The following is a 27,247-nucleotide window of genomic DNA, read 5'->3' on the forward strand; positions in this document are numbered from 1 at the left end:
AGCCTAATTTCACACTCAATTTTTGGTATTGACCTCGAGCTTGGTCTCAGACTTTCCAACAGCTCTATAATGGGTCAAGAGAGAACGTTTAATTCCCCTTTTGAAATGTCAGAATCCATCTCCGACATCAGGCACGCCAGCAGTTATTTCGCTGTCACTTTTTCAGCATCCATCTGTCTCTGTGGTAAAGTGACATAAGATCAGCCGACCGAGTTTTCTTTGGCTAAAGCAGATCTTTAAATAAAGTAGTCTTCATTCTCCTTTGCTGATCTATAGAGCCAGTCTTGCTTTTGTCACATCTCAGCTTTTGAGAGTCCCAGTGCACGCTATTATTCAGAAAGACATTTCTCACCTCCAACTCATGGCTCATGCAGCAGCAAGGCTTTTATTAACCTCAGAGGGTTTACCTATCCTTGCCTTTCTTTGTTTGCCTCCTGCAGCTTTCACATATTATACTCCAAGTTATGTTTCAGAGATAGAGTTACATTCATTTCCAACATTAGACTATAATACCAAATCTTTAAGCCAGCCTCAAAATGCAATCCTTTTAAAACATTTTTTTAGAAGCTTTTGGCCAATGCACTGTGTCTTTACTATTTGTTTAGTAATCAAAAGATATTTTAGATATTACAGATAGTAATTGTCTTTCCCCAATTTGTCATTCATCTTGTCACTGGCACATTTTAATCATTTGTTTAAATTTCAAATTAGGGTTATAATTCATCCCTGTTTAACTGCTGACTTGAGCAAGCTTTCTATATGGAAGAGGTTATCATTCTCAAATTCTACAGGTTAAGGACAACAACCCCTCCCTCTGCAGGATACTGGGTTATGATGTGTGCACAGCCATTTTTCCTTCGGCCAGAGTCATAGGTGTGCTATGGAGCCCGGGGCCGAAAATAGGAAACATCCTCTCGTTAAACTGGTGATTTAAGGTGATGAGGTGCTTTGCCGTTCCACCATCCCAAAACGACACCTCCCCTTTATCCATGTTCAGCTTGATGCGAATCTTCTCAGGACGCTGCTGCAATGGCAGCTCCGTGCGCTCCTGCGTCAGGGCAGTGTACACCCCTTTGCTGAGTCCTATGGACCACACGCCGCGGTTGGTAGAGACGGTGAACTTCTTCTTGCGGGCCACTGACTCTTTGCATACTCCCACAATCCATTTAGGGCTGTCACCAACGATGACATCCCATCTGTGTTTCCCGGAGGTGTAACCTTCAGCACCCAGGACAAAGATGCAGGGATCGAAGCGCTCTGGGTTTTCTGGGGTGGTCAGCAGTTCTGCGCTTTCCTTCACACTGGTCAGGTCAGGACTCAAGGACAGCCATGGAGTGGCTGTGTTTGGGTTCAGCACCACTGGATCTGCACAGAGAGATGAAACAGTTTCTTAGATTTTAGATTTAGTGACTTGTATTTTAATGAATACCAGTGATTATTTCTATGATGATTTATTTCCAGCTCTGGTTTAGGCTGTTCTCTCATTGTGTCATTTACTCACAATATTTGACATGGTCCTGTAAATTCTTCCAGATTTTGTAACTCAGAGCACCAACATGCTTCCCCATGTCCAAAAGAGAGTCATGAGAGAGGCTAGGCTCGTCATGAGCCCACTGGGTTCTGGAGCAAAGAAGGTAAAATGTGAAGTTAATGTGAGACATCAAATCTTCATGGACGTGAATGACAAACATATGCGACTTTGCAGCTGCACATTTAAAAAAAAAAAATCCCACAATCATGCAAATCTTTTCAATAAATGCTGACATAACCCGTTTAATCTGCATGGATAATTGGATGTACAGATTTTAAGATTTTAAAGCACACAGGGCACATGATTACTTACTTTCTTTTTATACTCTGGAAATTCTGAAACATAAAAAATAGTGACTCAGATGCATGTTTACAAAATCTTTAAAACATTTAAGACATCAGAGACAAATCATAAAAGGCTTTGAACTCTGGAGTCAAGCTGCCCTCTCTTACCTTCAGGAGGGGGAGATCATCGTTGCCCATCTCCTTCTTCAGGGTCTCGATGAGCTCTTTCAGAGCCACTATGTCATTGTTAGTCATGGTGATCAGCTCATGTACAGCAGAAGTCTTCTCCTCCTCCTCAGCACCCAAGGCTGATAGACGCCGAGCTTCTTCTGTGGTCAGTAGTTGACGGAGCCTGTCAAACTCTTCCCTGATCAGTTTCTCTGCCTGCCCAGCTTGACTCTGGATTCAGCCAGAGAGGAAATACACATCACCTGAATATAACAGTATGTATACATCCTAAACAAGCTTGCAGTGCCTATTAGCGCCGTATAGAAAGTCCAGTTGCTCAAGCACCATTCATATGGTGTGAAACACTGGATCTCAATTAAATCTTCTGTTAAGTAGTAAAACTTAGATGCAAGGACTGTCCAGGTTCTCTAGTCTCTACTTTTGATTCCTAATGTAACCTGTGTCTTATAAAAAGTCAGTGTTGGGGGTCAATTATCTTATCATTATTAAAACATCTGCTTTAAGTGCTGTAGATGTCTGAATACAGCTTGTTAAATAATAAACCCATTTTGTTATTCTAGCAAGCTTTTTATTTGTTTATTACATTGGACCAGTTTCCCAACAGACTTTTGGACCCCAGTGTAGAGAAATGTAATATCATATGCACACTCTCAGAAACGTTACCTTTATGTACTCCACTGTGCTGTTGAGTTTAACTGTCATTTTCTTGTACGAATCCACTTTCTTTTCAAAAATACGGACTTTGTAGCTGAGTTCCTTCTGCAAGGAAGAAGAGCAGAGCATTTAAAAAAAAAACAAAAGCAAACAGCCACATACAATATCTGCATTTACACCCATTTAATGGATTATTGATCAGCTTGTGTTTACGTGCTGGCACTGGCTAACTCCTGGTCATACCCTTCTCATCCCCATTCACACACAAACAAACTACTACACTGACATCACACCACACTTTGTGTAAATGTATTGCAGCAAAATGTATGGTCATGTAGTCTTTGATGATCTGATGGAGCTACGTTGAGTTGGCTGTTTGAGAAGGATATTTTTTAAAAGCATGTTGGATAAAACAGAGATAGTCCTATCTTTTTCAGGAAGGAAAGTGAATGCTCTGAAATGTTTTGTTTAAGAATTTAGTCAATCTCTGAGCTGCTTGCTGGCCATCCTGTCCATGGTCAATATGAACAATAGATCTTTGATGGTTTTGCATCATTTACTGACTGAATCATAAGCTGTCAGTAACGATTCATTGTAATAAACTTATAGTGACAGTGTGGTACTTCTATCAACCCCCTGCTATCAGAGGATCAGACAGCTGTCTGGGCTGGTACAAGTATAATCTTAATCTAGTGTCACCTTTGCCTTTTCTTCATGCTTTCTTGTGCCTTTTCATTAAACCTTATAATGACAATACAATTCTCTGAATGGTGACGTTGGTGACGTTGGAGCAGAGAGACGGGGAGGGAAACCAAACAGGAAGCAGGGCCTGAGTCAGATGGGGGAGGGTACTGCAGCTTTACAGCAGACTACTGGTCGGTAAAAGTGAGAATAGGAACTATTTGTTACATCGGAGGCAAACACCCGGCAGGTAAAACCGGTCAGGGGCCAGGGCTGTTTACCTTACACATCGGAGCTCCGTCTTTAATGGACCACAGCCTGTGCGTGCTGTGCAGGGAGACGCAGTCCACGCACACGGGCTCCTCGTCCTTCTCGCAGTAGAGCTCGAGCGGCTTCAGGTGGAGGTTACAGGTGTCCTCGCTGGGACGTTTCTGGTTGGACCTCCAGTTGGCCTGTTTGAGGAACATTTCACAGGCGCCGCTGAGCGCCCGGTTAGCGATAGCCTGCCCCTCATTAAACACCTCCCTGCACACCGGACATTTCTTGTTGTACTCTAAACTTCTGGTCAGACACTCCCGGCAGAAAGTGTGGGTGCAGGGCAGCAGTTGGGGGTCCCGGAAGATGCCCTGGCACACGGGGCAGGTCAGCTCCTGTTGGAGGGGCTGAGTCTCCTCCGTCGTGTCCTCGTCCATACTGTCAGCCATGGCTTCGCTGGGCCTCCGCGAGTTCACTTTCGTTTCACAGAAAAAGTCAAAGCGCACACCGACAAGACACACACACGCTCACTCACCCGACTCCGTTCGACGTGTTAGCTTACGCTCACAGAAAACTGAACGATTAGTTTCGGTGGACGGGCAGGAAAAGTAGAAGACACAAACGCTTAAGAAAAACAGCGCTATCACTGCGCGTGACGCCTGTGAAGGTAGAGAGTCCTTTTCCGTGTTTTTGACACAAGCAGCAGCCAGAGCTTCAGGAGGCATTTAACACTGCCATCTAGCGGACATGGACGGTATAACAGAAATTATGATGGTAATTTACCTACGGTATGTGCTTTTCTGCAGCTTTCCTTTCACACCTGTCAGAGAGAAACACCCTCTGTGATAATCATGTGGACTATCTACAGATGAGCTTATGTGTTCATATACTAAACACTACACAAACATAGGCCTATACTGTGGCACAAATAGGCCAATCTGTCCAATCTATAGGCTACAAACCTAGATCATAACATATAGCCTTGGTCTAAAAAGCTGGAATGAAATGGTGCAAGAGGGATTATTTTAAATTGGGTCAAAAACTATAAGCAACACAGGAGCCAGCTTGTGAAGTTGGGAGACAGCTCCTTTTCATGTTTGGACATTACTTGCGGTGTCCCCTAGGTGGGGCCAAAAGTTTTTCTGTCACTGTCACTGTAAAAGAAAGGACTCACAGATTAAGGGGTTCATTTAATTTTAAACATAGACGGGTGCACACTACCATGAAAGGTTATTGAATTTCAGTTTGTGGGGAGTTTGAATGGGGAGATACAGGGATGTCCTTTAGCACTTTAATTTAAAGGATATAGGCCTACAAAAATATGATTTTCACAAGGTACAGAGAGCCAGGTGTTTTATCATTATGGGCTGTTTACTAGGTAAGTTTATCTCCTATTTATTTACTTATTAACTGTGCATTTGGGTAATGCTTTACTGTTTTTGTTTTGTCTTCCTTGGTTTAGCCTACTACTTACTAGAAGTAATATTGCCAAAAACTTACATTGATTGTAGCCTATAAGCCGGAAGATTCATTCATTTTGGTTGAATTATGGAGAAGGGGTGGGACTATAAGTTTTTAACTTCAGCCCACTCCATTTCATGTGAACAAAAGTCTGCAAAGTGCACCTAGCCTACTTGCTTCCATTGTTTTCTTTCCTTTGTTTATTTACTTATATGATTCATTAAAAAAAAAAAAGATTGTCTGAGAAGTCTGCACACTTCAGCTCCCATTTCAGTGCATTCATTTAGCACATCCAACAAGCTGTTGTCAGTTTTCATACCCATGTTATTCTGATGTAACAGTCACAGTTTATTTTATGTCTCCACAGTACCGACCATGCCAGCTTGTTTTCCTGCAGGTCACTGATAACACACCAGTCCCCGTCTCATTATAACAAGTCCCTTTTTCTGAAGAACATTTGTTTGGGTTCATTGCATTTTATTTTTCATTTTTCAAATTATTATTATTTTTTTCTAGCCTAAATAAGAACAACATTTGGATTTTTCCTCTCAACCCTTTTCTTTGCAGTGAAGCAACCACAGCTGTCTGTTATCAGACTCTGGCTCTTGTTTGCTGCGGCTCATGAAAGTTTAGATTAAAAAAAAGAAATAGAATAGCGTTTAAAAGAGAGAGAGAGAGAGAGAGAGAGAGAGAGACAGAGAGAGAGAGAGAGAGAATTGAATTTAGGATTTGAGTGTATCCAACAGATGGAGCTCTTCTGCAAACATGAAAGTTACAATGAACTTGTGTCAGTAGCTATTCCTTTTAGGTTCACCTATTGACCAAAGTACTGTTGGCAGTTTCCTCTTTGTTTGTCTCTGCCCTTTAAAGAATCTTTTGCAACGATTTAAAAAAGAAACCAAAAACAGTATTGTGGCTTTATTTTGTCCACCACCAAGGAATATGGTGGTTACATGAGATAGAAATATATTATGACGGACCCCTCTCAACATCCATGTGCTCTGTGAGTATTTGAATTAGAGTAACATTTTTGTGAATATAATATTCTAATTCATCCAGGTCATAGTTATCTCAAGGAAATTTAAATCAAACGCAACTGGATTTGTCTTAGAAGACAATGCATGAAGCAAAGCATGAACTGATGAAGCCTCTTGGATGAGAGGTGACATGTTTTCTAAGACAAATAACCAAATCCAGTTGCGTTTGATTTAAATTTCCTTGAGATAGAGTAACAATTGTTTTTTTTTAATTATTGTTTTATACATGGATTTGTTTTACCCATTTACATTTTAATCAGGCTTTTAATTGTTTTTTGTTATCTTCTTATTCCTTTTAATCAGGCCTCCTATCATATTGAATCCTTATTTTACATGTTTTTAACTGATTTTGTTTATTTATTTTATTCTATTTTCTATGATTTTTATACCTTTTTTGGGGGGAACCAAGTCTTTATTGGTGTTCATATATTTATGAAAAACCAAAGTTATTCATGAAATGTATAAACTGAACAGTCAAACAAATTGCAGTTTGGCAAACAACTTAGGATCATTGGATTGTTTCTGACATTCTTCTACCTTTTATCTTATTTTATCTTTCTGCTTTCTCTAGCTTTTACTGTCGTAATAGTCTTAGTCCATTAGTTTTTATCTCCAGTGTTTCCTCCTGGGGGCCCCACTGGGAGGTGCTTTTGGTCTACCGATGGGGCTGCTGTCCCGTGAATGGCTCTGGCCCGGGTGGCTAGAGGACTCTGCACCTTGGTGTGGGGCCTCCGGTCTGCCCGGGTCGGGGTTGTCTCTGTGGCAGCGCTCCCTAGTCGTGGGCCGGAAGCCCTGTGATCGACCCCCAAAGGTGGCTTTTTTTCTCACCTCAGGTGTTGGTGCCTGCCATGTCTCTCTAAGGTCTCACTAATGACAGCTAGTGTGGGTTTTGCAAGCTTGTGAGTGTGTATGTGGGTATGTGTGGGTGTACGTCTGTTGGTATATGTGTCTGTATGTCTCTTGTCACTGTGTGTATTTGTGTGGGGGGAGGGGGGGTTGGGTTCTCTTGTTCTTTTTCTTTGTTGTTTTTAGCCTCTGTGAGGCACTCTGTGTTGCTTTTAGCATGAGAGGTGCCATATAAATAAATGAAATTTGAATTTCATGGTTCTTACATGTGTATGACTTTGATTTGTGGTAAGGTAGGTCTTTTGTTTATAATATTGGATGTTGTAATACAAGTCACCCTTATTCCTGCTACAAACTAGATGATTTAGACAAATTCTTAAAGCAGAAGTAAGTGGAATGTTTGTGTTAATATAAGTCTTAAATAGTTCTATCTTCCGACAGCAATCACTTATATAGAGTGTTTGGTCTGAAACACGGGTCTGTCAGTCACTCTGCTCTGCTGTAAGCCGAGGAGAAAACTTTCCTTGTATCCTACAACCTTTATCCAATGAGGAGAGAGAACGGCATAAAGGGGCGGTCCTCTCTGTGTGTGCAGCCAAGGGATGTGCGTGCATGTGGTGACGTAGGGACGAGGGCGGGGACTGCTAACTACATCGGCTGACAGGAAGTTAGCCAAAACGACCGGATTGCTTACTTCTGCTTTAAATCTGTGAAACACATCTACAGTATATTCACTTGGTGTTAATTTTGTTAAACTTTAATGGCTGCTCTGCAAAAGCGGTTCAATTCAATTCAATTCAATTCAATTCAATTCAAAGAACTTTATTTATCCCCGAGGGGCAATTTAAAAAACCAGGTAGGGCAGCAAGCTTAAGTTAAAAAGGAAAATGCAAAAAAGCAGAAATATTTAAATAAATTAAAAACATCATGGCTGAGAGTCTGTAGAGATATGTATCAGTCAAAATGGTGAGGGGTGAGGGATGTGTATAGTTACAAATGTCACAGGAAATCCTGAGGGGTACTGTGGTTTCTGTATCTTTTCAAGAGAAATTTAAACTTTTTTTCTCCATTGTGAATGTTCTGCCTTCTGTTGAGGGTTTACAGCCAGTGAGCTGAGGTTTAAATCTTCAAGACTTCACACGTCCCAAACCAAGACTGATACTGATAATGTAACACGAATTATGAAATCTGAAGGTGTGGAGGAAATAGACTGGAAAGCACCTTCAGCAAAAGGCAAAGAACCTGCTCAATGTCGTCTGATACATGACTGATCTGGACATGGACTGCATTATTGACACATGGTTGGAGAGCCAAGTTTGAGAAGTTGCATAGCGTTAATGATACCCTGAATAATGAGATGGAGTTTGACCAGGAGGAGGCTCATGGTGGACTTTCTGTTTTACGCCTGTAGACGTTTGATCACTGTACAGTTACTTTATTTCCGTCCCCTATCAAGAATGCAAAAATGACCTGTTTTGAAACACAAAAGCAGGTTTATCAACCTTCTCAGATTTTAACAGTCTCTGTAACATGGCCTTGCAAATCAATTATGTTATTTCTCAATATAGAGGTCCTATGCATCTAAAAGGGAGAACTAAAAGGGAGTGAATTTAAATTCAGCCCAACAAAACAGACTAACTGCAATGCACTTATTGAGTCATGCTGCCAACTCTGCCCACCAAACCTACATACGTATATGCATGAGAACGCTTACTCAAACCGATCCTCACACTCCTCCCCCTTTCAGTATGGTTTGTTCATGGACCCAACCACAGACCGACATTAGTACAAAATGACAATACACTACAGTTAAGATTTTGATCCATTTGAAGCTGTAAGGTTAAACGTACGATAAAGAACACACCAAACTTGCCCTCCCAACCCCTCCTTCTTTTGTCCAGCCTCAGAAGTAGGCTAACTTTCACACCACTGCATGAGGTCATTGAATTATTGAGGTCATCTATTTAGTATATGGGACTCGTGCACCACACTCAGGTGTAAGCAACACCTTTACCTCTGTGGTAATACAGTAATACCATTTTAAGTTAAAACCAGGTGCTACTAGGTTATCACTGTATACACAACACTTTTTGCAGGTGTTAAGTGAACGAACACACACACACATACCTTCATTACTTTAATAAATTCAATATGATACTGCTGACAGCTGGCTGTGTATAATTATTATTATTGGTTGCTATTATGTCTTAGCAACAAGATAATCAAAACAAAACTTGTGCTCAAATAAAACTGGCTTATGGAAACTTGGGATTTTTTGTATTGTTGTTCTTTCAGTTCCTCAACTCACACTTTCCATGGTTTCCCCAGGACACACTCACAATATAACACACCAACTACATAACGTTTCTGACAAATATTTGCTAAAAGAAGTGGTATTTTACTGTAATGGTTGGAAACTTTACTAAAGTTGACGTGACCAAGTGTTCTGAGACCATGTTTTGGTGATTTTACACTTTAAATAAAGGTGAATTGAATTGAATTGAATTGAATTGAATTGAATTGAATTGAATTGAATTGAATTGAACTGATGGCTATTGGTGAGTGATTTACAAGAAAAAAAAAATCATCCTGTCTAGCACCTGACATAGACCAATATAACCATTTTGAACTCTCCTTCTGTTTGGTGTCAAATTGCAGGTGTTACATAACGAAGTACTAAAACGAAACATCTTGGTGGTCCGGAGAGCTGTATTGAAGCTATCACCATTACGTAATAGTGCCTGTATATTTGTTGTGCTTTTGGAAATCCATTTCAAAACGTGCAGTTAAGAGTCAGGAATAACAGCTGTTATCATTGTATTTCATTCAAAATGGTTTGCATAGAGCACAATCCAGTTTTGCTCTGACAACTCTGGTCTCTGTTTGCATGCACTGAGGTGCAAAAGGTGTGAATAACAGGAAAAAGCTTTAGACACCAGAGACTTATGAACGGTACTGTTTGCAGGTGTTGTTCTCGCACTTTTGTCTTTGCCTGTACACATGGAGTAAAACCGAGAGTTAAAAAAAAAGGTGATAAAATCTTGAGGTTTGGAGATAACTGCACTGAAAGAGATTGTGCAAACGATTGAAGAATGATTAAAGATGAGATTTTACGCTGATAAACAATATATAAATAGCAACAAGAGGAAGACTAATTAGGATTCGAATGGTACTGCTTATATAATGAAACTGAGGAACTGACGAAACAGCAGGAACAAATTCATTCAGTTTTTTTATTCTTATCTTTCATTCATTCTGAAGAGACAGCATTGTGTGTTACAACAGTGACATGTCATTCATTCAAAGGTGTGTTGGCATGTATTCCAAACCTGTCAATAAAAGTAAATAACATGACCTTAATTTGACTGCTCAGTCATGCAGTTGAACCGTTTTCACATCTAGGTATGTAGCAGCGCCAGCATCACACACTGCTAGTATTGTTGTTGACTGTAGTTTTTGTCTATTATACTACTTTCTTGATATAGATGCTTAAAAGCTATTCAGGTTTAGTGTCATGTGTATTGCCTATTGCTTTGGTCTTGTTTTTAGGCACACTAACGGCGCATGGCATAGCAGGGTCAATTCTGCTCATAAAGAAAATGAAAGCATGCATGGCTCGTGTGATGGTCAACCTGTGCATGTGGTTTGGCTTTGAAATTCTACATGGAAGTTGGCAAACTAAAATCCCAAGATGATGTAAAAACGTTTTATCAATCTGAAAGTAAAACAGTCTTCACTGATGTTCTGACGACTGAATGTTCTCCCGAGGTTCTCAAAGGACAATAAATGAGCGCATCTCACATCTACACACACAATCGAGGCACTTATTTTAAATACCAACAATTTCTGTTAAATGGCCTCCACACCAAAGTGAAACTAACAGGTTTAATTTATTTTTTATGTGGGTATTGTTATTCATAAGTTTCATTGGAATGTGCATCAGCCTACACACATGACATATAAAACATTCTTTGCATATGTGAAAGTCAATGAAGAGTCATTTGAACCAAACCAAACAACATCAAATTCCAGTAAATGTAGACCATTTAACATACAACAGTGATATGACATAGTTTCTTTAAACTACAGTAAGAGCAACATAAAGGTCTCTCTCTCTCTCTTTTTTTTTTTTTTTTTACATCTTTACTTCCTTGTTGTCTGCATTGCTATGGGTGAAACAGGATCATACAGCACATTTCTGCTTAGTTGTCACCCCAGCCCACAACCCCCTGAAGAGATCACAATGGATGATTGGGTAGGTTATTATTACTTATACTTATTGCATCATTTTGATGCACTCACCCTTTCCTTTACTACAAAGATTTTAGGCCATAAGTTATTATTTATTCTTTAAGGGGTTTTCAGTTCACATCTACAAATCATGTGTTTCAACAGATATGGTCCTTCCATATGAATTTACTGAATTAGCTAGTTGCTGATGAATATAAACTTGATTTTGGTGCAGTATATTTTATTTAATTATTTTTACTACTTTCTGTGTCCACCAACGTTTTCTTCTGTTTTGGCTATTTTTCCACTGTTCTCATACCATGAAGTCACACTGTGTTGATCATCAGGTGCAGCCATTCACTGAAAAGTTGCGGCATGAAGAATCAATCAAAAGGAAAGCATTGCAAACTCCCTGTGGTAGTCAGCTTGTGGAACATGTATAACGACGAGGGGATAATTATTATAATTATTATGCCACAAGTTCTTAAATGGGTCTTTACTTTATGCAAAATGTTCATTTATAGAATTAATAATAAAACCCACGCTTCCTCTTGGATGCGTGCATGAATTTCTCTTCCCCAAACGCAACCTGTATAGGCAATTTTTTTTCACAAACCCTGCCAGTCGTCCAGACTTTCTCCATACAAAACAGGAACTGAGATGAATTTGACAGGTATAGATTAATTCCTGACATCATGACAAACCACAATAAGGTCCTCTTTTACCTGCAAAATACATCTGGTCTGAGTTGTTGTGATGTGCTTCATTTCTGTTCTAGTGCAAGGTCCTGAAAAGTGGAACAACATATTCAGAGCACTGTCACGAGAGTTTATAAAAAACATTGACATTGTAAAATTATAGATAGATAGATAGATAGATAGATAGATAGATAGATAGATAGATAGATAGATAGATAGATAGATAGATAGATAGATAGATAGATAGATAGATAGATAGATAGATAGATAGATAGATAGCACCACCATGTGGTGGTACTATCTATCTTCTGCTTTATCTTTCTCTGCAGGACGATTATGACTTTCAAGAACTCATGGAGAATTACTCCTCTCATGACCCAAGTCAGGATTGTTGTGAGGGGGGTGACGTGTGCGACCTGACTGAGGGCATGAATTTTGAGGCGGTGTTCATCCCAGTTCTGTACTCTGTGACATTTGTCATGGGTGTCCTGGGAAATGGATTGCTGCTGGGAGTTCTGGCCCAGAGCAGGAGAACCTGGAGTGTGACAGACACCTTCATCCTCCACCTGGGTGTGGCCGATGTCCTGCTGCTGTTGACCCTGCCCTTCTGGACTACACAGGCTGTTCAAGCTCAAGGCTGGACATTTGGTACCCCTTTCTGCATGATCAATGGAGCTGTCTTTACGGTAAGAAATTTGCAGAAGGAAAGAAGCACCAGAGCTTCCTTTATGGGCTTTATGCACAGCTCCACTACTTCCTGTCTTACATTATTGGACAAACTGAATAATCCAGGTGTGTCTGACCAGATTAATTAGTTTGTCCAATAATGTAAGACAGGAAATAAAAGAGTAATAATAATAAGGGGAGTAGTGGAGCTGTGCATGAAGCCCATTAGGCTACTAGAAAGTTCTTGATAGCAATTAAAGACATGGGTCTATATAGAGAGGTTTTTATTCATTTCTCTGTCTCATTTGCGCCCTCAGGTTAACTTCTACTGTGGGATCTTTCTGCTGGCCTGCATCAGTCTGGACCGCTACCTGTCCATCGTTCATGCCACCCAGATGTATTCCCGTAAGAAGCCTTGGGTGGTTCAGGGCAGCTGCTTGGCAGTCTGGTTATTCTCCCTGCTCCTTTCTACCCCTGACTGGGTGTTTCTGGAAGCTGTGTTTGATGGCAGACGAGAAAAAACAGAGTGTGTTCGCAACTATTTAAAGTTTACCAATGACACAGAAGTGGTAGAAAATTTGCGCATGGCATCAGGCACTGTCCACCAAACGGTGGGCTTCCTGCTTCCTTCAGTTGTCTTGATCTTCTGCTACACCTGCATTCTGCGGAGGCTGCGATGTGGCAGCCATGGCCTCCAGAAGCAGAAAGCTTTCAGAGTCATCCTGGCTGTAGTGGTGGTGTTTTTCCTCTGCTGGACACCATACCACATTACGCTCATGGCAGAAACAATTCATTCTAAAAACGATACCGACACCTGTGGAAGCCGATCATCTCTGGAGAAAGCTAAGATTGTCACCTCTTCTATTGGTTATCTCCACTGCAGCCTCAATCCCATCCTGTACGCCTTTGTGGGTGTGAAGTTCCGGCGTCAGCTCTTCAACATCCTGAGGTCTCTGGGCTGCAAGCTGAAGATGAGCGTCAGACGTCAATCTGTTGCCAGCAGCAGACGGAGCTCTGTCTGGTCTGACTCTGTCGACACCTCTAAATCCATTGCTATCTGAGAAAAAAACATGGACATGTCTGATGTACAATTGATGAACCTGAAGCTTTCAAACTGAAATGACAGACATTGACGTTTAGTGACAGGGACATGAACAGGTAGCCCTGAGAGCAAATAAACAACCTGATCAATCTGATGATTCATTCACTGTAATTTTTAATTTTTGCAGTGCATTGAGCTGTCAGGGCCACCGTACAACAGACCAGCTTTCTTTCATCTTTCCGTTCACAGCACTTTAGTTTGGCAGAACATGAACATGATTCAAAACAAAATAATGTCGCCGCTCTGTGATACTTGTATGACAGAGAGACAACATTGCAGCACTGTAAAAAATACTATTGCTGTAAGTATAAGCATTGAAGCCATCCAGAATTTTTTTTTGATGTTTGTTGTTCACTGCACAGTTATATTTTTGTTTCTATACTGCACTGGCTGAACCCACTATATTAGATTAAAATCATCAGACCCGGCTTTTAATTGATTTCTTTTATTTCTTTATTCCTTTTACGTAATCAGGCTTTGTATTTAGTTTTTATTCTATACAATTTCATCTGATTTTATATATTCATTTTATCTTATAATTTCTATCTTATCTTACTGTTTTTGTCTTTAGTTTTCCTACTGTTTTAATAGTCTTAATTCATTAGTTTTTATTTCCAGTGTTTCCTCCTGGGGGCCTGCCACATTGGGAGTTGCTTTTGGTCTAACGTTGGGGGTGCTGTCCCGTGGATGGCTCTGGCCCGGGTAGCTAGTGGGCTCTGCACCTTGGTGTGGGGTCTCCTCTCTGCCCGGGTCGGGGCTGCCTCTGGGGCAGCGCTCCCTAGTCGTGGGCTGGGAGTCGGCCCCCAAAGGTGGCTTCTCCTCTCCCGTCAGGTGCTGGTGCCTGCCATGTCTCTAAAATGTCTCACTAATGGCAGCTAGTGTGTGGGTGTATGTGTGTTGGTATGTCTCTATGTGTCTGTATGTCTCTATGTCACTGCGTATTTGCGGGGGGTGAGGAGGTTGGGGTTGTTTCTTCTTGTTTTCTGTTTTGTTCTCTTTCTTTTCTTTTCTTTGTTGTTTTTAGCCTCTGTGAGGCACTTTGTGTTGCTGCTTTTAGCATGAAAGGTGTCATATGCTGTAAATAAATCAAATTTGAATTTAAAATTTGAATTTGAATCAAGGATTTTGAGGTCCACCCAGGGCTGTATTTGACCACAGCCAAGTAATAAAAATGTCACAAAAATAAAATTGTACATAGTTGTATAGTGACTGCACTTTCTTGAGGACGGCAGTGAACAGAGGCAGCTTTCTACTGTTTTACAAACTTGTAAACTGCATATTTTTTTATTTTGATGTTATTTTAATTTTTTTACTATATTCAAATAAAACTTTACTTTTCATAAACCAGTGTGTTAATAGCATTCGTAAAAAAAAACTGGAATGATCCATCTGGAGACACCATCTGTAAGGTCTGTGTCACACTGTAGTTCTCACATATAATTGATGGAGTAATACAGGAAACAGATTAACCAAACTGCACAACTTGTTTCTCTGTGAGCAGGTGTGAAATATGAATTCTACTCTGAACTGATTTTAAATTCAGATGTTTTCATCCCATTATTATCAATTTGTTCCCCCCAGTTTTCATCTTTCACTTGCCTCTTGTTGATCAGAATTGCAGAATTTGCGTAATTGCCTAAAGATGCCTGGCCCTGACCATTGCTGTGAAGCAGCTTTAAGTGGATCTAAAATTCTCTGAACTTCTAGACAGTTATACAGCTTTTGAGCACTACAGCTGCAGGAACAGATGTGTCCACAGTTTGTGTGACAGGCCCTGACAGATGTGAGGATGACAGCCACACTGTCCCCTAGGGAACAGCCACAACCATTCCACTCTCTCCCTCTCCCTATCTTGGGCCTCTGACTTATTTTGAGCCTTCTGCTAAAATGCTATGTCATACTCAAATTGAATTAAAGTCACAATTGAACTTGCAGCAGTGGTCAGACTTCATTTGAAGGACCAGGAGTGACAGTCTACAAGACCAGTTTATTATGTTATTCTTTAATGACCCCGTCACCAGACCACCAGCCCGGCCCACCACTAATCTTCCAGCAGCTTCCTTCCAGCTTGGACTGGAAGGTGCCTGGGACTTGCTTGTTTACGGATATCTTTGTTTTGCCAATTGAAGCCAAGGCCAAGACCCACTGTTTAAAAAATCCCCGCCTGATATGTTGACTTTGCTGCAGGCAGGAGCCAGTCAACGCTGTCTAGGGTTTATCTCTTGCCTCCATTAGGCTCCTAATTGTTTTAAAGGACTTGTGAGCTGTAAGAAGTTGTGTTTTACCTGTGAGATTGTTTGTAGATTTTCTAGAAAAAATGTTTGTTTTTTTAATCTAAAAAGACTTTTGCATATTTTTTTCTATAAAGTTAGAGAAGTATTTATAGATACAGTGTATACAGACAATGACTGTTGATGACAGACAGAGGACAGATTTGCAGCACAAATTTAAACAAGTATATTTTATCCATAAACCACTTTTCAAGAACCTCTTTCACAAAGTGCTCCACAACAAAAGAAAAAAAAATCCAACTTTAAGAAGAGAAGACTGTGCAACATCCCTTTTCTTTCCCCTGTCTTGCTTGTGCAGCCATCTGAAAATGATAATATATTTAAGTGTACGTACATGTATTGAACTTTCTATGAAACAATCAAGATTACACAGAGCACACAGGTGAACACCAAAGCTGCAAACCCACATGTGACGGTTTCAGTGGAAATATCTTTGACACAGGAAATTGAAACAAAGTGACACAAAACAGCCGCACATCCTCACCAGCACACGTGGTTTAAGCAGAAATGATACACGAAATGAAAGAGCGAGGACTGCAGAGAAAGATTCTGGGCTTGTGGCAAATGTCTCCATTTCATCCGTCATGCATGATGACAATAAAAAACCACTATGTGCCACCAATGCCTAAGAGTTAAGAGGGTGTCACTGAGGGTGAGAGCAAAGTGAGCCATACGTGGTGTGTTGTCAGTGCAATCCTGAATGTGTGTCCTGAATCCAAAGTGGGTTGTAACATTGTCTTTCTGTTTTCATGTTTACATCAAGCAGTGGAATTAGACGTTTATTCTTTTAAGTAGTAGGCCTAATCTTTGCTCTCGTGTAGGTGTGTTACTCAAAAAGTGAACCCACTGGCAGACACTTGTGTGTCTTGGTTAACAGATAATATCAAGCAGAAGCAGGAAATGACACTTGAGTCTGATGCAATACATAACACACGTCTACTTTTAACCACTGTTGCTATTAATTTGACATGTTACTGCTGTTCCAGGCAAGTAACATTTTTCAGATCAGGCTGCACTGTTCATGAGGCCTCCGCTTTACATGAACTTCAACAGCACTCAAGTAACAGCAAAAAGAGGAAAGACGACAAGAGGACTGCAGGAAGCGACGCACTTTCATTTCAAGTGTGAAATGACTGTACATCCAAGTTTCTATTAGAATACTCAGTTGTGAAAGTAGGCTACAACTTAATTTCAGGTTGGATTTATCAGTGTTAACAACAGTACTTGGCTTTAAGCTCAGAAATTAGGCTCGTCTGGCAGCCTGAGGCACTGCAATACTTGCTATTACCTTTAAAATATGATTTTCCTTCTCTAACTCCTCTTCTACCCTCCAACTACATTTTTTTTCCCTTCACACACACAAAGCATACCACAGTTCTCTCTCCCCACCCAGCAGACAAGTCTTCAGATGAGGGTAGACACAGCAGGCTGCAGCCCCAGCAGAGAGCTATTTCTCCTCTTCCTCCTCCTCCTCCTTCTGTCTTGTTCTGTCACCTGACTGATGACATCACCACCTGTTTGTGTCATACAGCGTCCTACGGACCAACACACGTCCATGTTGCAACAATGAACTCAAACAAGAAAAGAAGGCTTTGGGATTTGCCGTGGGGGAAATTCCCCACCCGGCATCATGTCCTTAGAGTGGATTCCACACACTCACTGTGCAACCGTGGAATCTACACAGTCTTTACTGCTGCGGATGAGCAGGAATAACAAGTGCAATAAAAAAGTGAAACGGTTATAAACTCTGTCAACTGTTAAATACAAGCACACAATAAAACTGGCAAGAATAAGAGCTTATATTCCAATTATGGCATTAGTTTAACAATGATGATTCAACTGTTCACTGAATGTTTCTCCATGAGGCAAATGATATGAACTTTTTCAATAATAACAACATCATCACAATAATTATATTAATGCAAAATATAAAAATATATGTATGTATGTCCAAAACTGAATTTAAAAACTCATGATTTTGGGGGAGAAGCTACAGTTGTGCAATAGTGATTACAAAATAAAAAAGCCCTGTCCACCATGTGTCACCATGATGTGACCCTGACACTTTCACATTAAAGTGCAATGGAAGAGACTATTTTTTCTTAAAATATAGATCTCTCAGCATTACACAGAATACAGTACCCCGCCCCTCCAACTAATGACATTTCATCTTAATTTCAGTGTTCAGATGACGTTTGAGTCACAGGGCATCATGTTTATTCATGTGCATCATGCTGACTGCACCTGATGCTGCCCTTCGGTCATCTGTTTCAGCTCTTGTTCCTCATGATTCTGACTGGGCGGGACTTCCTTTCCCACACCCAGCTCCCACAGTGAGCTTTTAGAATCGTGTCGATCACATCTCGGCACGGCCAAAGAGTGCTTCCTGAAGTTCAGGCACAGGCCCACATAGAGCAGAGGCCTGAGGCAGGCGTGAATGCAGCCCAGAGCAGTTGTGACCATCAGAGCTGTCTTCAGGGCACCCTGGGGATTTCCAGAGAAAACATTTGCAGTGTCCACAAGGAGTGTGATGTTGTATGGCATCCAGCAGAGAAAGAAGACTAGCACCAAGGGCAGTATAACCTTGACAGCTGTTTTCTTCTGGGTGATTTTAGATCTGTTCTGTAGGAGGACTCGGAAGCAGCAGATGATGGCGGCGGTAGGCAGCAGGTAACCCAGTATATGGTGGGGCAGGCGTGACCAGAGCTTCTTAGTTTCTGAGTACGTATGAATACACAGTGTTTTCTCTTTTGTTTCTGCCCCTAGAAAAAGCCAGTCAGGGATGGTGAGGAGCAGGGAGATGACCCACACCAATGCGCAGGTGACATGAGCAAACAAAGGCTTCTGGTGGAAGCACAGCTGGGTGGTGCTGGCGACGGACAGGCAGCAGTCTAGACAGATGCAAACCAGTAGATAGATTCCACAGTAGAAGTTGATCTAAGAAAAACAAACAAAAATTCAAGGGACTCTGTCAATATCAGACTTGACATAACTATTGTGGCCAAAATAATTCACAGTGACAATATTATTCTGATATTTATAGCAAATACATTAGAAATAACAGCAATGCATTGTGGCCTAATGATAGTGAATAGCCAACCAGACACAAAACACAAACAAGTACCACATTATTATTATAATAAATTTCTATATACCTATACCTATATCTATACCTATTTTAATACATCATCACTATATGTGTATTATATAGGTACATGATATCAGCATTTCAGTTTTTACATTTCACAGTCATTGTCAGTTCACCTTTTCCCTGCTCAACTCTTGCTTTTCCTGGAAACACTGTCATGCCTGGAATGCTGGGGAGTACGCTTGCTCAACAGGATTAACGACCATGAATATTGTCTGCCAAGAGTCACAATTAAGCAAAAAAAAAAAGGATGGCTTTTAGCCAAACACAAACTTTCTGACAGCTTCAACTGGCTCTCTTTCACTTTCATTCTTTCAGTCATATGCCTCACCCCACACAAAAATTCAGTAGGCCTATACTTACATTGAAAACAGCTCCACTGATCTTACAGGGAACATCTTCAAAGATCCATCCAGAATCGTGAGCAGCCTGCACGGCCCAGAGGGGCAGCGTCAGCAGCAGCAGTAAGTCGGCAACACCCAAGTTGAGGATGAAGGTGTCTGATATGCTCCACGACTGCCTCTTCTGTGCCAGAACAGCCAGAAGCAGAGCATTGCCCAGCAGACCTACCACCAGCACCACAGAGTACACAACCGGGATCCACACTGCCTCACCGGCTTTTGGCTCAGAGTCGTCTGGACTCTGATAATCATCAGAGTAATCATAGAAGGGATCACTCCCATTAAAGATCCCACCACCATCCACTTCAATGTTCGTCATGTTCTTCTACTGTGGAGACAAAAGGTTAAACAGAGAAATTAAAAAAAAACTGCAGTGTCTCAGAGGACAGCTGTCAAAAGTACCAGCTCATCCACTCCTCTCTCTTTCTCTCTGTGTGTGTGAGCATCATCAGCTGATACAACCTTTTAAAAAACCCTTTGGGAAGTCCAGCTCAAGCTTCAGCAGTATGCTTACTCACACAACTCACATGGTGGGGTGATGTCACACTGAATGAAGCAACTGTGGCGTGGGGCTAAAGGGTGAGGGTGCTCTTAAGGGAAGTCCCTCTTGGTCATGTCATGTTGGCACACAAACGCACATGTTTACACACTGAAGTTTAGCGTTGCTGTTCAGTGACTAGACCATGAAAGACATCTTAGCTTTCTTCTCTACTGCAGAAGCACAAGTAGTGGTTTGCAATTCAAAGCCAAAAGTGGTGGTGGCGTGTGCTATGATAAGACCGAAATGTGCGTAGGTGACCACCACGCAGCAGCACTTTCGTAACAGAAACACCAGAAAGGAAAGAGAAAGAGAAACGCTTAGGCTAATTCTAATACTTAATTCTAATATCATAACTTATAACAACTGCTACAACTCAAACATGCACCAAGTGAATGCACATTATGAAAGACAGCATGGTTGTGACTAAATAACGAAAACTGATATGATAACTCACTTACCACAAAAGGTTGCGGCTGCGGAGTCGGAGGTCAGGTGGTGTGTAAATGTTACCAAAAAATAAAATAGTAACAAACGCAGCGATCTGCACGTCTACTCCTCACACGGGGATCTACCGTACACACTCTCTGCACAACTACAGAGGTTTTCTTTTTCTTTTCTTTCCTTTTCTGGAGGGAAGGCGGACGAGCTCCTGCTTACTGTCCGACCGTATGTAACCTCCAGAGGCTTCCTCCGTGTCTGGACGTACAGTAGTGACCACCACCAAACTTATACTGAAGGTCGGTGACGGGAAGTTAAACGAGCTGAAGGTGGAAAAAAAACAATACAAAAACAACTAAAAAACTAAAATCAAAACATCGGGAGGAACTAGAGGAGGAGGCGACGTGTGGAGGTTGAGTCGCTCCAACACGGACGCGCCACCACAGAAACACGGATACAGATCAGAGGCGTCTTCTAATAAAGCTACACGTTTGAAATGTGTGATCACGCGCCTCTGATATTTCCCACACTGGACTTTAATGATTCGTCGTTAACCTCTCTCTCACGCTGCAGCCGCTGCCAAATTTCCCAACTCATTCGCCAAACCGAGCCTCCGTCTATTGGTTTTCAAAATAAAACCCTCAATCAAATTACACTACAGCGCCTTCAAGAGGAATTCTTTTAATAACTTGGATTAAAATCTTAAAACTGTCCATAGTTTGGATTTAAAGGCGCAGGATATGTTTCACAGTCTCTGTTGATGGTGTCATTATTTTAGAAAATAGGTGCGTAATTTTGAAGGCCGTGTGTCACCCAACTTCCGTGTCCTGGCACTGCTTTGACTTGACGTAAACACAAGTTACAAACGGACACAAAGCAGACAAAGCGCCGCACACAGAGCCGCTGCCCACGGGGTGGCGCTGTTGTGCAAGTGTTTTCCTGGTGTTTTCCTAAATTGAACAATAGATGCCTTTCACACACAGCGGACAGTCAGGGGAGTTGTGGTTTCACGCTGTTAGAGAACATTAGAGAACACGAGTTCGAGAAAATATGTATCCTAATTAAGTAGGCTAAGATATAAATAAATAACAGCAGAGTAGCCTATGTTTTGGAAGATTAACTTATTAGCCTACACTTCTGTACCACAGTTTGTTTTTTTTATAGAAGAAAACAGGAAATGCTATAGGGGCCTACAGTTGACAAATGACATTAATTTTGCATAAATACAATTCCAACTTGAGGATAATTTGTTTTTTTGACTTACCATTCTTTACAAAAATCATAGGTTATCACGTTTCAGATATCTGTGTGTTATAAGTGCATGCCACTCAGTTCAACTGACTTGTCACATGGTTTGTATATTTCTTGTGGTTGTTTATCTTTCTGTGGCAGTTTATTTTGTTTCTTTTTATTTTATTTTCATATATTATATAGTAGGCTATTCCATATATCATCTTTTGTTATTGCTTGCTTGATTTGTCTAACAACCTATACTATATTTTCATTGTTTGCCAAACAGGCTTTATGCACAACTCCACTACTTCCTGAACTTAAACAAGCTCCTTTATTTCCTGTCATACATTATTGGACAAACTGGTTAATCCAGGTGTGTCTGACTATTGTTGTGACTGCTGAGGTCAGAGCCAGACACACTAAGTTTGTCCAATAATGTAAGACAGGAAATAAAGAAGCTTAAGTTCAGGAAGTAGTGGAGCTGTGTATAAAGCCTACTGGCCTGAGACTACAGATGTCTACTGAGGAATGTATTTTGTTAAGGAAGTGGTGCCTGCTATTTGGCACAGAGAGTTTTGACTGCCACCACCCATTCCTAATTTAGGCCACCTGTGAACAGCTGTTGAACATGTTGATGCTTTTAATGTTCATCATGAACAAGCCGTTCAATAAAGGCTTTTTAATTTTTTGTATCAGAGAGGAGTTGCCTTGGATCCTGTTTTGTTCTAGTTTGATCGCATATCCTGCTAACTACCTTAGTCAGATACAACTGTACATTTTAAATAATAATTATCACATAAATTAGTATATCAGTCACAGGAGCTTTATCATGTGATAACAGTTTTTTTTTTTTTTTTACTGAATACACACACTATGGTCAATAATCTCATGCCAGTAAATAATGTGTAATTCTTTTTTTTTTTTAATCTTATAATATAACTCAGAGCCAAATGAGACATCATACATGTTGATGTATAATAGACATGACACTTTGTTTTTATTCCAAAATATTTATTCCAAAAATCTTTGCAGGTCACAAATGTTGTAATGTGTTTTAATGACGCACACACACTCACACAAAAAAATTGAGAACAGTCATTTCCCATTTCCTCTTTCGAAGAGTAGTATTTTGAAGCACGCAGCTGAGCGAGGAGCTGTAAAAGACACCAGCAAAAGCACTGAAAAAAGATCATTTTCAAGACCTACTTACAACATCTCAACCTATACAACCATTTTACTGTCTCATGAGTTTAAACTTTCTGCAAACAACACAATAATGCAGTCTGATGAGAGAAATCCAGCATGTGAGGACGTGAGATAGGAGCACTGACACCAGTCTGGATTGTAAGTGCTAAACCAGCATTTATGAGTATGAGGAAATTTATGTTTTACAGAAACTGACCTTTGATAGCATCAACATGTTACTCTGTGCCCCATGCATTTCAAAATGTCACTACAGCATAAAAAAAGAGAAACAACAACAACACAAGATGTTGTTAGCTGCCCCAGCAACCTGATGGCATAAGCACCATGATATAGATCACATAAACCAAGATGACGGACATATTTGTTCTTCTGTGAAATCATTTCACACCCTCTCACCCAAAACCACACACACAGTCTTCCTGTTTCTCTTCACAGTGTCACACCATGACAGAATAAGTGGTGTTTTCGCTCTCTGCAGAGCTGCAGGAGCCTGTGAGTCTTCTGGGCTTCTTCTGCCTTGAACCCACCTTCCCTGCCCAGCCTCTCGGTCCCAGCAGCCCCTTACACATTTTCACCAGCTCCCTCCTGAACTTCACCCCCACAAAGCCATACAGCAGAGGATTCAGGGCACAGTGTGACAGGCCCAAACTCTCAGTGATCAGAGTCCCGATGTCCAACACGTGGCCAAACTGGCAACCTCCTGTAACCATGCCCAACCTGTGCAGGCTGTCGACCAGCTGGAAGCAGTTGTACGGCGCCCAGCAGATGAAAAACACGGAGACCAGGGAGATGATGAGTCGGAGAGACTTGCGCTTCTGACGACGGGTGGCGTTGCACAGAGACCTGAAGATGCGGATGTAGCAGTAGAGCATGATCAACAGAGGGAGCCCAAAACCCAGAATGACACTGACCAACTGCAGCCCCACCTGCCACTGAGTGGCGTTCTCCACGAACCACACCCGGCATAGGCGCAACTTGTGGTTGTCTGCTGTTTCCTCATCCACCACCTGTTTGAAGGTGATGTCCACCCCGCTCAGTCCCAGGCACGCCACCCAAATGAAGGTGCACGCAATTTGGGCATGGCAGGTGTTGCGCTTCCATCCGGACTTGACGGCGTGGACGATGGCAAGGTATCGGTCGAAGCTGATGCAGGCCAGGAAGAGGATGCCACTGTAGCGGTTCAGGGAGAAGAGGGCACCAGAGATCTTACAGGCAACCAAACCGAACACCCATTGGTGAGCCCACTGCACCGCGAACAGGGGCAGGGTGAAGGCCAGCAGGAGGTCTGAGATGGCCAGATGAAGGAGGAAGGTGTCGGTCAGTGAGAAGGCACAGGCACCGCCAGAGTTTCGGTAGCGGCGGATCACACACAGCACCAGCACGTTGCCCACAACAGCCAGGACAAACACCAGGCTGTAAACAACAGGGGAATACTTCTGTGCAAACCCGTAGATGTCTCCCTGTGAGCACGGGGTTGCGTGAGACCTGCTTGTGTCAGGGGAAAAGGTGTAGTTCTCATCGTAGTCCGGCTAGAGAGAAGAAGAATTGTCAGATTCTCAACGGGCACTGGTTATATAAAAAAAAAGATGAATTCAGTGATGCATTTCCACCTGTCTCATTATTTTATCCCTCTTAAATTCATAACTTACTTCAGCCTCATCAAAAGATTGACGTTTCCATATTTGAACTAATCAAGAAATGAAAACTAAAAGATAAGTACTTGACCTATAATATTATAATATCTATTATCTATTATGTTCTCTGCAGTAGTTTACTTGTTAATTTCAGAGATATCTCTGATTTATCACCAATGAACACATATCAATCCAACATAGGCAATAAAGCACTTCCAGATTCAAAAACTGTTTTCATCCCAGTGCCATACGAGAGTTTGATGCTAAACTGTAATTATTCAGCTGGGATTATAATGCAGTAATGCTAGATATGTGCAATATGTTTTAGGTCTTGTTTTACACTTCTTTTAAACTTATTTAGTCCATTTATGTGTATGTTATGTTGCTGTACACAGTGCGATGACAATAAAGGCATTTAATTGAACACATTATATTATTCAAAGAGTCACTCACCCAGTAATCGTCTGTAGTTGGTGTGACTTGATCCATAGTTGTAGCAAACAAGGAGGCAGCAAAACAACTGAGACCCTCCAAGAGTAGAGAGAGCACAATCTGAGACACATTTACCAAATATCCTTTTTTTTCCCTGTCTATTTTTCAGACAACAGAAAGAAGAAGTTGTTGTTTCAGGAACTGAGTCCTCAGATTTTAGACAGATGCAAACATAGCTGTAGTGGGAATTGATGACTGTCTCAAGGAAATTATGACATATGGTTTAAAACCTGGCTGCAGCAGACCCCTTCACACAGACAGTACATGACTAGAGTTCTTACGTGGAAAAATGCTCCATTATCTGGACTGCGCACCCACATGCAGATCCAATGTATTTCAATCAAATAAATAACAAATATTTTCAGGGAACAAGGTTGGTGGTAATTAAATCCTCAATAAGCAGTAATGACTACTTTCACAAACCAATCTTAAACAACAGGAGGAGAAGTGAAATTGCTTGCTTGGCAGGAATTTTACATTCCTTTTTCTTTATATTCAGCTTGTTTTGCTAGAGTATTGAGTGTTACATGATGTTGTAGTATCAGTGATGACCTTTCAGGGTCATTAATTTGTCACAAAAAACTTTCAGATAGTCACAGTACGGCACTGAAATTGACTATAAAACAGTTGTATCTAAAACTGTTAAAGGTCTAATAGGATTTCCATTTTTTGGTTATTATGTCAAAAAAAACTTAAAGTGGAATGTTTGTACCTCTTATAAATGGTTCTAGCATTTATAAGAGGTACGATTTTTTCTAAATTAAAATAAAAATGATCAACTTACTTATTACGGAAGACGTTATTTGCTCACCCTCTGGTACAGGTTAACTAATGGACAAAATACTATAGGCTTAAAAAGAAAGCAACAGGAAATATGTGGGTGATATAGGCTATAGGCAAGGCAAGGCAAGTTTATTTGTATAGCACATTTCCGCAACAAGACAACTCAAGGTGCTTACATATTAGCAAAATAAGAACATAAAACGCAAACATTATTTAAAAACAGACAAGAGAAGGAATTAAAACAGATATAAAAAGAAGTAAAACAGAAAGGGAGACAGAACAACTAAAACATAGTAAAAAAAGATAGAAAATAACAGAATAATATTACAGTGCAGTTAATGAAAGGCGTCAGCAAACATGAAAGTCTTCAATGTTGATTTAAAGGCACTGAGGGTTCTGGCAGACCTGCAGGTTTCTGGAAGTTTATTCCAGATAGAGAGTGCATAGAAACTAAATGCTGCCTCACCTTGTTTACCTCTGACTCTAGGTATAGATAGAAGACCAGTACCAGATGATCTGAGAGGTCTGGACGGCTCATATTTGAGCAGGAGGCCAGAGATGTATTTTGGCCCTAAACCATTTAATGCTTTGTAAACCATCAGCAGTATTTTGAAATCTATTCTGTGAGAAAATGGACGCCACTGCAGTGATCTGAGGACTGGGGTGATATGGTCCACTTTCTTGGTGTTAGTGAGGACTCGAGTGGCAGCGTTTTGAATTAGCTGCAGCTGTCTAATGGACTTTTTAGTGAGACCTGTAAAGACACCGTTACAATAGTCAAGCCTACTAAAGATAAATGCATGGACAAGTTTTTCCAAGTCCTGCTGAGACATAAATCCTTTTATTCTTGATATGTTTTTAAGATGATAGTAGGCTGACTTTGTTATGGTCTTAATGTGATCTCAGACCCCAGATTCAGGTCTGAGTCCATGACTACCCCTGGCTTGGTCTGTGGTTTTTAGCATTACTGATTGAAGTTGGCTGCTAACTTTTAATCATTCTGCAGTGGCACCAAAAACAATGACCTCAGTTTTGTCTTTGTTTAACTGAAGAAAATTCTGGCACATCCAGGCATTGATTTGATCAATGCAGGTACACAGTGTTTGTATGGGCCCATAGTCCCTTGGTGATATGGTTATGTAGATTTGTGTGTCATCTGCATAGTTATGGTAACTTATTTTGTTGCTTTCCATAATCTGGGCTAGGGGAAGCATGTAGATATTAAACAGAAGAGGCCCTAGAATGGAGCCTTGGGGAACCCCACATGTAATTTTTGTTCGCTCATATGTGTAGTTGCCTATAGACACAAAGTAGTCCCTGTCCTTTAAGTACGTAGGATTCAAACCAGTGTAGAGCTGTGCCAGAGAGTCCTACCCAGTTTTCCAGCCGATCAAGTAATATACTGTGGTCGACTGTATCGAATGCAGCACTGAGATCTAGTAATAC

The 27,247-nt window shown here is 41.0% G+C and overlaps 4 protein-coding genes across 4 annotated transcripts; 1 reads left to right on the plus strand and 3 right to left on the minus strand.

Moving 5' to 3' along the window:
- Window positions 1–441: 441 nt before the first annotated feature.
- Window positions 442–4,279, minus strand: trim35-28 (tripartite motif containing 35-28). The gene is made up of 6 exons (XM_085801204.1): window positions 3,621–4,279; window positions 2,668–2,763; window positions 1,984–2,214; window positions 1,844–1,866; window positions 1,502–1,620; window positions 442–1,365 (listed from the first exon to the last, which is right to left on the minus strand). The coding sequence occupies exons 1-6, from the start codon at window positions 4,041–4,043 to the stop codon at window positions 830–832; spliced, it is 1,428 nt and encodes a 475-aa protein (XP_085657330.1). The 5' UTR covers window positions 4,044–4,279; the 3' UTR covers window positions 442–829.
- Window positions 4,280–12,193: 7,914 nt separating this feature from the next.
- cxcr3.1 (chemokine (C-X-C motif) receptor 3, tandem duplicate 1) lies at window positions 12,194–14,056 on the plus strand. The gene is made up of 2 exons (XM_085801206.1): window positions 12,194–12,552; window positions 12,850–14,056. Exons 1-2 carry the CDS (start codon window positions 12,220–12,222, stop codon window positions 13,591–13,593), a joined length of 1,077 nt encoding a protein of 358 aa, XP_085657332.1. The 5' UTR covers window positions 12,194–12,219; the 3' UTR covers window positions 13,594–14,056.
- Window positions 14,057–16,193: 2,137 nt separating this feature from the next.
- LOC146971742 (C-X-C chemokine receptor type 3-like) lies at window positions 16,194–21,081 on the minus strand. The gene is made up of 3 exons (XM_085801207.1): window positions 20,474–21,081; window positions 19,437–19,802; window positions 16,194–18,862 (listed from the first exon to the last, which is right to left on the minus strand). The coding sequence occupies exons 2-3, from the start codon at window positions 19,791–19,793 to the stop codon at window positions 18,155–18,157; spliced, it is 1,065 nt and encodes a 354-aa protein (XP_085657333.1). The 5' UTR covers window positions 19,794–19,802; window positions 20,474–21,081; the 3' UTR covers window positions 16,194–18,154.
- Window positions 21,082–22,676: 1,595 nt separating this feature from the next.
- cxcr3.2 (chemokine (C-X-C motif) receptor 3, tandem duplicate 2) lies at window positions 22,677–25,078 on the minus strand. Its single transcript, XM_085801208.1, has 2 exons — window positions 24,980–25,078; window positions 22,677–24,421 (listed from the first exon to the last, which is right to left on the minus strand). The coding sequence occupies exons 1-2, from the start codon at window positions 25,013–25,015 to the stop codon at window positions 23,330–23,332; spliced, it is 1,128 nt and encodes a 375-aa protein (XP_085657334.1). The 5' UTR covers window positions 25,016–25,078; the 3' UTR covers window positions 22,677–23,329.
- Between the last annotated feature and the right edge of the window lie 2,169 nt (window positions 25,079–27,247).

This window comes from Trachurus japonicus, chromosome 16 (genome assembly GCF_045865225.1).
Source record: "Trachurus japonicus isolate A0001 chromosome 16, Traja_1.0".
NCBI classification, from domain to species: Eukaryota; Metazoa; Chordata; class Actinopteri; order Carangiformes; family Carangidae; genus Trachurus; species Trachurus japonicus.